The 12686-nt window shown below is 37.3% G+C and overlaps 1 protein-coding gene across 1 annotated transcript in view; it reads right to left on the bottom strand.

The window, feature by feature from the left end:
• DSCAM (Down syndrome cell adhesion molecule) overlaps window positions 1–12686 on the bottom strand; it is a gene marked incomplete at its 3' end in the record, with an annotated part of 125369 nt that overhangs the window by 93376 nt on the left and 19307 nt on the right. Inside the window, exon 4 of the mRNA XM_010021318.1 lies at window positions 10024–10197. Within this exon, the coding sequence (XP_010019620.1) occupies window positions 10024–10197 (174 nt within the window). The remainder of the gene's footprint in view (window positions 1–10023; window positions 10198–12686) is intronic.

Here is a 12686-nt window from a genome sequence, read left to right on the forward strand (position 1 = left end):
GAAACCACAAACCAGCTCCTAGCAATATATGACAAAATTCCTTAATAGCCATCTGCTTTGCTATGCATACTTCAGCATGTCACCAATCATGTGAAAGACAACTGTATACACACTACTTTTATAAATCAGGGTTCTGCTTTAAGAATGAAGAAATGGCTTTAGGAATATAATGCTTAGATGCCGTTTTCTTTTTTTTTTGAGGATGTACCTTAATGAATTAAATGTGATGGGAAAGCAATGGGAAAAAAAAAAATAACAGGAGTGTCACAGACAAGAATAATTGTGTTTAATGAGAGCAGGAGACCCACCATAGCTCTTTTTTTTTTTTTCCTGCTAAAAAAAGGGAAGTGCCATTGTTTTTTGCTGCAAAGATTTGAAATCAGTAACCTCCATCTGATCAACCAAAGATCGATCATTTCATGTGTGTCCCTGACAGCTGCATTACGGCTAAGTAAACAGCATAAGAAATACAATCAGGAAAAAATTCTATAATCTGACCAGATCTGGATAGGTTTAGTTCCTTTTTTTCATTCTTTCTTTCCAGTAAGCATCAAAAACCACATTTATGTGAGGGCCCACATGTTCATGCACATGGGCACAAAGAGATACTGCTAAATAAGGCCATTAATTTACATAGATCAAACAGAGAAAAAGATCTTGCTGGACTTTTACAGGATAATGACATCATATGACATTTTTGAAAATGAAGTATAGAAACTTTCCGTTGAAGTTTCAATCATAAAAGCCAGAAGTTTGAATAACATCTTTGCCAATAACTGGCACATTAGGTTGCTTCCTCGCTTGCCTGAGAATGCATCAGCTTGCATGAGGAAATATGCCAGGATGCAAACTCACAGGTGTCACAGCTAAAACAATTTAAATCACATGTACCTACCTGCACCTGCACAGAGAGTTCTGTTCTAATGTTCTGATAAATGCATACAGTGGGCAATTTTCAATAAACATCTACATTCTTCATGGATACTGCTGCTTACTCTTTTGAAAAATCAATAGGAGAGTTTGCACATTTCGAAACAAGGTAAAAACGTTACTGGAAAATACTATTTCACAAGTCAAGAACCGTAATTGGAACTATAGCATCTATTCCCTCCCTGAAGAGCCATTTCTCTTTTTTGAATTTGGCCATGTGTTCACCTACATGCAGACAGTTACACAACACTGCTTTCGCAGGGGCTACCAGGAATTTGCCTGGTGGAAGCTGAGCACTGAATAAATGATGACAGAGAAGGTAAAATTAATGTCACGAAGATATACATACTGCCTGGACAACACAATTCCTACATGATCAAATAGTCTATCTCAGTATAGAAAAGAAAACAAAAAGTGAATGTAACACTAATTATTCTATGGCCTGATGGGGACAGTTAAAAGAAAAAAAAAAGAATTGGGTTAGATTAATCATAAGTAATTAGGCCAACAGTAAGAGCTCATTCTTTCATTATCTCCTGGTTTGACAGTCTAAATCAATTCATTCATTAGCCCTGCAGGATCCTAATAAGATGTATCTAAAAACGGAGCCATGCTTTCATTATCTATACCATGAAGAACACTCCAAAATCAATTGCTGTGGCCATAAATGGACACTTCCTTTTTTTCCCAAGAAACATAAACGTGACAGACTAAGATACTTTCAAGCATCACATATCAAACAAATTATTGAATGAACAATGTGAAGGGATCTCAGACATTGATGCAGAAGATGAATCATAATGTTAAGGAACATAATCTAGGGGGAAGAAAACCTGTCTCCCACAAACCAAATACATCTAAATTGCTGAAAGAAAATCTGCAAATCCTTTCCTCTGATTATCCCTGACATGCAGAGCAGGAAGGGGTATAGGAAGCAATCCTTTATACATATATACAAATATATATATACCCTGTATACAGCTTCTTCAGCTTGTAGACAGCTCTACTTCCTACCTTGCATATTCTGTTCCTTCTCTATGCCTCCCAGATTTAAATTTATTTTTTATGTTGATTATCACAGAATCTATACACAGTATTTATATTGAGTACTGTCATATGATTTTCACAGAGGGATATGAACAAAGCAACCATTCAATTCTTGAAAAACTATTTTGAAGAGAAAAAAAAGTACTAGAAAAAAGTGACACTTTCTTTATATTTCAAGGCAAAATTTCTTTCTTTAAAAAAAGCTTTAAACTGCACTGATGGAAGCAGTTTTAAAAGACTGTATTTGTCTAAAAGTGACATTTAATATATTTAAAAAGAAACTCATATCCAAAACATAAAATATTTGCATATAAACTACTTTTTTTACTTTTTTTTTACTATAGGAGCATTATACAGAAAAATGTATGTAACTGATTTGACATCTGTGTCAATTGATATTCTAATGTAGTTTATATCCTGCATATTTTTTAAGATATTGTGAAATATATGTATATATTTATTATATCTCATTGTCCCTTTCCTTTTTATGCAAAATTTATGTTTATACATGAAATTAAAGATAAGGATAAACAATCAGCCACACTAAATAAATAAATAGATACAATAAAAATTTATAAAGAATCACCACGCAGGTCCTACAACAGCATTCAATAATGAAAAACAGTGAACAACCTTTGAAACACAGGTCCTGTGCTGAAAAAGATTTGATTGGGTCATTCAAAGTGCAGAAGAATCTGCGGTATGTGAGATGAAATACTGTCATTTAAGGCTGTCCACTACTTTTGCTGTTCAAACAGCATTCTGCAAATCCTAACCTCATATGAAAATAATAATGGGGAGCTCTAAAATGGATAAATAGAAGAATGAATATGGACGGAAAAGGATTTTTAAAAAAGGGGAAATGACAGCAGAGACATGAGGTTGCAGAATGGTGACAGCAAGGAAGAGGAAGAACCACCAGTGAGCATGAAGGGAAAATGTTGTGAGATACAAGAATACCATCCTCCTTCAGCCTGAGGCTTTGCCCTGGTGGAACATAGGTACTTTGTAAATGAGATGTACCTTAAAGCTAGGATGACCAGACACAGAGAAAAGAGATGAGGTGAAAGGAAAACGCTGGTACTAAAACAGCTAGCTTTTCTGAAGTGGAATACTCATGTACACGGCACACACAGCTAAAATAATTTATATCCTGCTATTGATTTACAATGCTCTCTTAATTTAAGTTTATTTAATCTTTGTTAGTGAGATGTAGGCCCAATTCTTGATGACACTGCAAATGTAAAAATAAGCAACAATAGATCACACATGCACTTCCTCCACTAGAAGCAAACATTAAACCCCGTAAACACACTGCATTACAGCTCCCACCCCACAAATGAAACAGATATATTCGTGGCAGCATCTGTGTTGTAAAATGTTACTTAGAAAAATTACTTGGCTTAATAAAACAGAAGCATGAAAACCCAGGGAATTATATACTCTGTAAGCATTAAATGCCCCTTAAGGTAAATATTCAAGAAAAAATTAAACTCTGTACCTACATACATGCTGTATTTGAAACCAATTTAACTCTAGATAAACCAGTAAACATCATGACCAAACACTGGGCATGATTAGCGTTCCTCTACCACATGGACTAAAGGAAAAAAAGAAATAACCTATCAGGACACTGTCCTAACATTATTTATATGAAAACATACTTTTGTGTAGCTGACTTTGAGATTTAGAACCACTTCATAATTTCAAGAAAACATTAGAAAAGAAAAAAATAATAATTTTTGAGGGGTGTGTTCTGATGAGAATTTCTGAGATAAGTGTTCAAATTGAATTACCATGTGTATTCATTTTTCTCCCTATCTTCTGGTTAATATGGTCTCATATGATAGATGTCACCACAGCCTCTTAATGCCATCACTTCCATCTCCAAACACTTAACTGGTCCCCAGCTGTGCTTCTGAATATGATGCTCTGTGCTGCAAAGCTGCTGCACCCAAAGGAGTCAGCTGAGCTACTGTGGGTCTATCAGTGACTCGCACTCTCACATAGTCTCTGCCCACTCTCTCAAACAAGGCTTAGAAGCAGCACAGAGCCCAGGAGAGGCACAGTGGCAGAGCTAGGAGCAGCTCGCTCAACCTCTTTGCAGCTGGAGGTGGAAAGGAAGACAACAATGAACCATCAGAGAGTTGAGGATCTTCCACCTTTCCTATCAAAGTAGGAGGACAAGTAATGTTTACTAAACTAAACCTGGTAGATGAGTAATAGGTAACTTCAAGATGAGTAACCATGAAAATCTGTCTGTCAAAGTGTCTTATGCTTACTGGCATATAATTTTCTTAAAAGTTTATTGAGACATATTGTATTTCAGAAGTATTCATTCATATTTCACATGAAGGCAAGCCTGAACCTGAATAGTTATGTTTTAAATTCAAGAAAATGACCTTCTAAATTACCACTAAGAATAATTTCCAGGATATTTCCTCTCAGATAAGAGTCTTTCAGGATTGCCATTTATTGTATTCTAGCACAGTAGAGTTTGCAGTGTTTGCCAAATGCAATATACTGAAATTTGTGAGCTTACTTTCTTGATTAAGATTATTATGAATGGATTATCTATCTAGTTTGTATAAGTCACTGCAACACCACAATCTCAATTAAAGGAGAGCACAGCAGATGTCATTTTCGAGTCTTGTTTCAGCAGTGTTCGGAGGCATAGGAGCTGTAATCCTTGACTTGAAATTAACTCTATTGCTCAGAGTCTACTGACGACAGCTGGCCAAAGCTGGACACAGACTTTATTGCAATCCGAGAGCCATGTAAAATCTTCTCTGAATAAACTAGTAATTTAACAGCACACAAGAGGTATTAAGATTGAGAAAGGAGGACACTGTTAAAATATCTGTGGTTTGGCTGTGTTTAAGTATTACTAATGTGTTCAGTAAAGGGAGAAAATAAAACAGCTAGAGTACATACCTTGCAAATCCTACCCCTCACAAGGCTTTCTAAGAAAAGTGAAGATGTGAAGGCATTCAAAAGATGAAATTGTCATGACTTTGTTAAACTGCTCATTTTTTCATGAAAGATTCAATATTCTGCATCTACTATGAATATTTCAATAGAAAGAAAACTTCTGAAAATAAACCTCACTCTTGCTTCCTTTTGAATGTTGCTATTTGGGCAGCATAAAGCTGAGAGATGACTATTCTGAAAAAGAACCCACACACAAATGGAAAAGGTACAGCAGAGCCTATGTGCACTTTATTAGCTAGCTAGCTAAAGAGAAATCTGTTTCACCTTCCTGCTAGAACATTGCTGTTCAAACAGCCTTGAAGAAAAGAAAAAGGCCTGCTATATTCTTTTTCTCCTTGCACCTAATGAGAAAAATATGTGTTTTAAAAGAGAAAAGTCCTTACCTCTCCCCTTTTCTTTAAATGAGAGTATTGCAAAGATTTGCATACAAAAGCACTTAAGTATTTGTACTGCAGTACATCTGGCAATTATCTTACAAGAGAAAGCATTCGTTTTAGCCAATTGCCACAGGCTTGGCATTACTGAGAGAAGCAGAAAGCATTTAAATGTACAGAAGAAAAGGGATATTCCAGCTTTCTACCAGTTACCTTGAACATACTTCACGTTTAATTTCACCCTGTTGCCACAGGCACTGTGTTGTTATGACAGCTGATCTGCCATTGAAAAGCTGTAAAGGAAAATCAACAAAGGATCGCTTCACCGATTTTCAGTGCAATTTATTGGAGCTTGTATCTTGCGGCTGCTGCTGCCTGTTGGGGTAATGACACATGATGGGTGATTAAAGTGCAAGTCCCTAAATCAAAGCTGTGTCAATGGTCTGCAGAAGCAGAAAACAGCATTCAGACCCTGTTCATTTCTCATAGTGGGAAGATCTCATTAGGGAAAAAAAAGAGGCTGTTTTACTAAAAAGAGAAAGTATTTGTGTCTAGGAAGAATTTTTGTGTTTCCAAGATTTACTGTAGCTTACCATAGGTGTTGCAGCAAAGCAAACTCATTTGACTGGCCATGTGGGAAGTGTGCCTTTATTATGCCCCGATAAAGTTTCACAGAGGAAGCCAGGCACAGACTTCTATGCATTTTAATAAACAAATGCTACAGTGCTTCAGCCATACAGTGAAACAACTGTTAGATAGCAGTGGAGGAAACAGCTTCACTAGATTCAGAATTTTCCTTCATAAGCATCTTTTAGGTTCATTTGTGTTTATAAGTACTATGATTTTTTGTTTCTTTTTCTGTGGTAGCTAGTTATGTGATTGGGGCCTCTTTATTCCATGAATTGTCTGAAGATGGAAATAAACAGATTTTGCTGGACATCGGTTGTGGTCAACATGGACAAGAGGCCCTATAAAGGGAGCAGAGGCAGCAGAAGTACAGGGTGGTAAATTACCACAGCCAAGACCCAGGTAGCTGCAGAAACAGGGCACTAGACTCACTTTTACACTGTGACAAGGCTCCCATTCCCAAACAGCCTTTTATGTTACTCCAGCAGGTCTTGTCACTTTAAACAATTTTTAAAGTTTAAAAAAAAAAAATTGTTTAAGAAACTTAGCATGAAATGTATTAGCTGGGATTAGTATGTTCCTGCTGGAAGGAGGTGTGGGTCTGACAGATGGCTTTAGGTTTATGTATTAAACACTTATAATGCAAGTAGTTAAGAAGCATATTTGAAAGGTAAGTGAATGAAGCAATTCTTGGCAGACAAGATTTGTTGGAAATGTTTTGATTATCAGACTAAAACTTCTCAGGCTCCACACTGACGTGAAAATAAGTGTGAGATTTGAGAAGGGGCAGAGCTAACATGACTAACTTCAACAGATTATTTACATAGGAACATGCATACCTTAATGAAAGCTTGCTTTTCAGCAGGGAATTTTCTTTACAATACCATTCTATCATGTTATATATTGCCCCTAAAGTGGAATTAGGAAGTGTGACGTTTATTCAGATGAAGGCAGGCAGTCAGTCCATTTTAAGCAGACATCTCTTCCCTTGTGACTCCCAGGCAACCTTTAAATAATTTTAGTTCTTCCCTTCATGTTAAAGGCTCATTATCCTTTATAGAAATTCCTTAGAACTCTACTCATCCCAAGCACCAGGAGTCATTTCTCAAGACAGCACTAGATTCCTTATTCCAGATCTCTTTCATAAGTTTCTAATATTGTATGTCCTAGTGAATACAGAATTTGAGAACTACTTATCCTTGGTTCAGAAGAAGAGAAAAAAATCACTGATCATGATTTTTATGTCCATTTCTCAAAAAGAAAAGGAGGACAATAGCTGCTAAGTGAAGATGCTCTGCTTTCATGGCTACCATTCTAGCCTTGTGGTTCCTGGTTCAGCATTGACTCTGACAGCCCTTTCTTTCCACATTTCTGTTAGTATTCCTGAAGTCTCTTTCTTTTGCTCCCACCTTTTTGCTTTGCAGTCCCTCCTCATACAATTTCCCTTCAGCATATAAATAGGGCCAGCTTCTCTGACTTGAAGGTGTCATGTAACAAACACTGAGGCTGTATATAAACATTTATCTGGAATTACTACCATTTCCTTCTCAGCATTAAAAGTGTTGTTAAGCAGGCCAAGTTGGTTTATAACTTTAGCTGGTTTTTCACTAAGAAAAGGTCCATCAATTTTAGAGGTAGTAAGTCATGGAAGTATATTAGGTCGATGCTTAATCTGTCCACTCTTGAACCAAAACAAAAATTTGTTTACCCTCTTTTGACATCAAAAGTCAGTAGCTTTTCTGTTTCGATACAGGTGAAACTGGAAATTCTGGAAGAATAAAGCATCCAGTCACATTTAAGAGATTTGTCATAGGATCTATGAAAGGCAAAAATTTATCCAGCAATGTTACTAACAGAGTAGGTGGAAACTTTTATCAAACATGGAGAAGAAGAATCACCTATGCATAAGAGTTTGGGGTTTTTTTAAGTTCACATTAATGCTGTCAATGGTTAGCATCTGCATACATGAGGTATCTGTGCTACAAGGGACAGTTAACAAGTGAAGGAAGTGGCTGTAAAGGGACTGCTGCCATGTCTTTCTTTCTGAGAGACAGTCTAGTTTCACAATCAGTGACTATATCTAAGCCACTCTACTTTTTTATCAGGTGGTTTGAGCTACTGTTCATAGACAGACCGTGCATAGACTGAAGGAGGGAGGGAAACCAACTTGTCACAAGGAAGCCCAAGGTTTTTATCTAGTAGTAGGGGTATACCTGAAGGGCTAGGGTCCAGAGACAGGCTTGTGGGAGTGAGGGTAAAAGAGCCAGAATAACTAAAGAGAAAAAGAAAACAGCAAATGACAAGATACAGTATCAGAGAGCAAAAAAGGTCCAGGCCCTCACTTTGGTGTCACTCCATCTGACATATTATGTACCATAACCACACCACCAGAACAGGGAATCCAGCTATACCTGAAGCCCACCATGGGACGCTTCCCCAGAGCAGCTTTTGCTTAATGTGTGCTTGATTATAAAGCTAAAGCTGTGCCTCTTATATGCACACACCAACACGCTAACAGTGTTTGCTCTAACAGCCATTCTGGGAGCAGTATGTGTAAGTGTGGATGTGTGAGGATGTATAGACATGCTTGCCTGCTATCTCAGAGCTGGAGGGGTTTTCATTAGATTCAAACAGCAACTGACTCTCCAGGGAAGCTCCTGCTCTTATTTGATAAGGGATGCTCTTTTATCACACATGAAACTGCATGCAGTGATCAGACAGGCAGTGTGCATAGCTGCCAACCAGAGGAAAGCTGTTTTTCTGTAGCATATTACAGCAGTGCATTGCTACTACAGATGAAGATTGGCCCCGAAATGGCTAGTTACGGAAACTGCAGAAGCTGGAACTTCTACTGATCAACAGAAAAAAGTATGCCATTAACGCACTTGCTTGAGATAATGGATTATCATGTTATTTTTCAGAAGACAAAGCCACTGTGGTATATCAGAGTGGAGAGGACATCTGAGGTACTGGGGCTTTCAAATCCAACAAAATTTACACTCTTCCTTTCAAAGACTTCAGTTATCAATTCTCTGACATTACAACAAACAATGCTCCTAAATCTAAACATTAATGCTCTAAAATATAGCTCACCAATGGAGAGTAAGTTGGATTTTCCTTCCTTTCAGAAAAAAAAGAAAAAAGAAAATCTTTTTACTTTCAGGAACAAACCTTTTTCAGGCTAATTGACATCTCAGAACTTCAAAGCACTCAGTCTATTTTCAAAATTCCTACAAACATGAAAGCGCATGGCTTGGTGACCTCCATCAGTACTAGTCTAACAGGTCAGCCACAAACATTTGGCATGTTAAAGTGTCAATCGTCACTTCTTTTCTTTAGTGAGAAATTATCTCTACAACTTCTTTTTTTCATATTTCCTATATATTCTCAGCTATGTTCATGTTTGAAGGAGTTATAGCTAACACGTATCTAAAAATCAACTTGCTTTTGTGCCCAGAAAGTACAGATAGGTTGAGATTGTGTACGCACTACAAATTCAACAGAATTGGATGCATTTTCTGAAGGTTACTTGCAGTGACTAAGTCAAAATGACTACTGTGGCTGCATCTGTAATATCTCATAGCATGTTATAGCATCTTGTGGTATCTACTGTAATTATACATATAATATCTATCTATAGAATTGTTTAAAGGAATTTTAAATCCATATTTCCTTCAACTTCTGAGGTTTCTAACAGTTGCTGTGGGTATTTCTCCTTTGTTATGTTTTTTTTACCCCGGACCAAAGAATTTTCTTACTTCCCCTTCATTACTCAGCTGTAGTTCATAGACTTTATATAAATTTTTGAAATGAGATGTTAATCCTTTTCATCTTTAGGTCCCCTTTTCTCCCCCTACTAAACAATTTTTTTTATTAATTGTTGTAACTTCCAGGTGCTACCACATGCAGCTGAATGCCAACATTAAATTAAAACCAACAAAACAAATCTCTTACGTCCCTCCCCACCTGCCCTCCCTCTAAACTGAAGATGCAGTAGACGAGCCTTTTTCACTCAATGGTAATCTGAATCACAGAGAAGTGTTTTAGTTCTTACTTTTAACAGTGAGGTACATGGACTTGCTGACGTCTGCTCCCACATCATTGCTGACCTTGCAGAGGTAGTATCCACTGTCTTCTTCCAGCACGTGTTTAATCAGCAAGGAGCCATTTGTGAGAAGCTGGATACGACCATTCAATGCAATTGGCTGGAACTGTGGAACCCCGGCACCTAAAGCAGGACCCCCATGGAAATAGGTTAGTTAGGAAGGAAAGCATCTCTTTTTTTTTTTTTTTTTTTTTAATAAAAACAAAGACAGATACTATAGCTTCCTATTCCTAGAGGCTTAATTTAATAAAAATATGAATGGCTTCTGACATCATCAGACCAAATGGAATGTTTCTTTACCAAATCTGAATTCATTAAATGGAAAGAAGACAGGCTTTTGGAATTTAACTGTAGGAGTAATTTGCCCATGTTAAAGGTAAAGGGGGAAAAGGACCACAAAAGTGGAAGAACCAGAAAGGGGGAGAGAGAAAATGGAGATTTTCAGGCTGCTCATGGGTAAAAAGGAACACTTGTTTCACATTTAGAGGCTGATAAATTATTGACAATTACAGCTGAACATTCATATAAGTATGCATCCGTAATGCATACACGAAATGAATTTCTTATGACTAAAGGGGGTTTCTGTTGTAGTAAACATGGTATACTCAAGGGACCTCTAGGACCTTGTTTACAGAACTTTGGGTAACATGGGAAACTGCGTGTCTTGCATGTTTCCTCCTACAGCTGGGTGACTGATGACACATAAAATTTCTATTCTGCCATGTTTGTAGCCAGTATTTATTTGGACTGTTAAAAAAAATACAGAAAAAGAAAGAAAAAGCTGAGATCATTAAGCACACATGAGGTGCCACATTTCTTGGTAATGTAAAAATGGAAGGTCCATAAAAAGACACGAAGCCAAAGATTTCTCTATCAACATTGGTTTTAAGAAAGAACTCACTTTTCCTTGGAAATAAGATACTGGGTGATTTAGGGAATAGGGATCTGGTTGCTGCCACATCGACAACATGCCATACTGTCCAGAGGCCCACCACAAGTTCAGGTTCCTCCATCATTAGGGAATCTCTAACTATATATTAAGGTACAGTTCTTGTAATAAAGGTTTTCACAGCCTACTTTGGCAGCAGGAGATGGGATTTTTCAGGGAAATCGTAAAGTAGTCTTCTTCAATGGAATTCTCTTATACTGCTTTCTGTACACGAAGTTAATATCTGTCAGCATTAATTACTATATGCAGTTGGCTGAGTCAGCCCAGGAGAAAATATGATGAATAAATATTAGGGGGAATGATTTAGTATAAAATAGCAAGCTATAACAACCTATGAATACAACATCTAGAATATTAAAAAAGACCAGCCATGCATACTTGAAAGTCTTTCTAGTCCTAGAGGAGTTTTGCTTCAGGGACTTACAGTTACCCTGAAGGTCTGGTGGCCAATACTGTGAACTCAGGAATGTTAGAGAGTATTTTCACAAAAATAAGTCACCATTGTTGATTTTTCAACTATTTTATTCACATGTACATCCCATTTACCCCTTCATTGTTTTGTTTGTTTTCTTTTCTTTAATAAGCCATTTTTCTTGTCATTTAGTTGGAAGCCACATTTATGCTTCACAAACTCTATCTGTCTGCAAGTGATTGCCCAAGTAGACAGATGCAAGCACTCACTTCTTATATTTTTTTTCACATGAAAAATTCTAGGAAAAATTCAGTGTTCCCAGAAACGAATGGGCTAATACTCCTGAGGATAGCTAAAAGTGGGCAAAATTTTGCATACCAGTTTGCAAAGGCTTCTTACTCTTCACATGCACTGTCACTGCTTTTACATCCAAAGTCCTACCTGAGCAGTGGCAGCAGCTTATCAGACACAAATATGCATGAATCTGCAAGAGAACTACATGCTCATGAATTACAGAATCACAGACTTATTGAAGTTAGATGGGACCTCTGGAGGTCATGTGGTCCAACCCTTTTGCTCAAGAAAGGCTACCAAAAGCTGGTTGTTCAGGACCACGTCCAGACGGCTTTTGAGTATCTCCAAGGATGAGACTCCACAGCCTCTCTGGGCAACCTGTGCCAGTGCTCACAGTAAAAATGTGTTTTCTTACGCTCAGACAGAACGCTCCTGTGTTTCAGTGTGTGTCCATTGCCTCTTTAAGTCTGAAGAACTTAAATCAACAGCTTCTTGCTGATTATGGGGTATCTATATTGATCATTGTAATTATTTTTGAGAGACAGCAAGTCCATTTCCGTTACCTCTCTATCCTGATGTACGAATAAATGAATCCTCTTTTTCCATTTTTCAAGAATACAAAAAGCCAATTACACAAACTTACCTGCAGGTGTACAGATGCCCTTTCTATTCTGTTGTGGTACTTACAAATGAACTATGATCTAATTGCTTTACTCCTGATGGCCTTACCTCAGTAATTATTTCAGAATTGGGCACAAACCTTGTTGCAAACTAATTATACAATGTTTCTCTTTAAAGGAAGATGTAGCATGTATCCCATAGACCTGTAGACCACCTTAGTTAGACTAGGTATTGAAACTGCAGTCATCTGTTAGCAGAATACAGACTTTTGTAACAAAACTGACATTTCCACCTAGAGTTATTTTGGGCAAAATTTTGTTTGATGGCTTTGCCTAC

The sequence above is a fragment of the Nestor notabilis genome, unplaced genomic scaffold (genome assembly GCF_000696875.1).
Source record: "Nestor notabilis isolate BGI_N333 unplaced genomic scaffold, ASM69687v1 scaffold7109, whole genome shotgun sequence".
Classification (NCBI taxonomy): Eukaryota; Metazoa; Chordata; class Aves; order Psittaciformes; family Psittacidae; genus Nestor; species Nestor notabilis.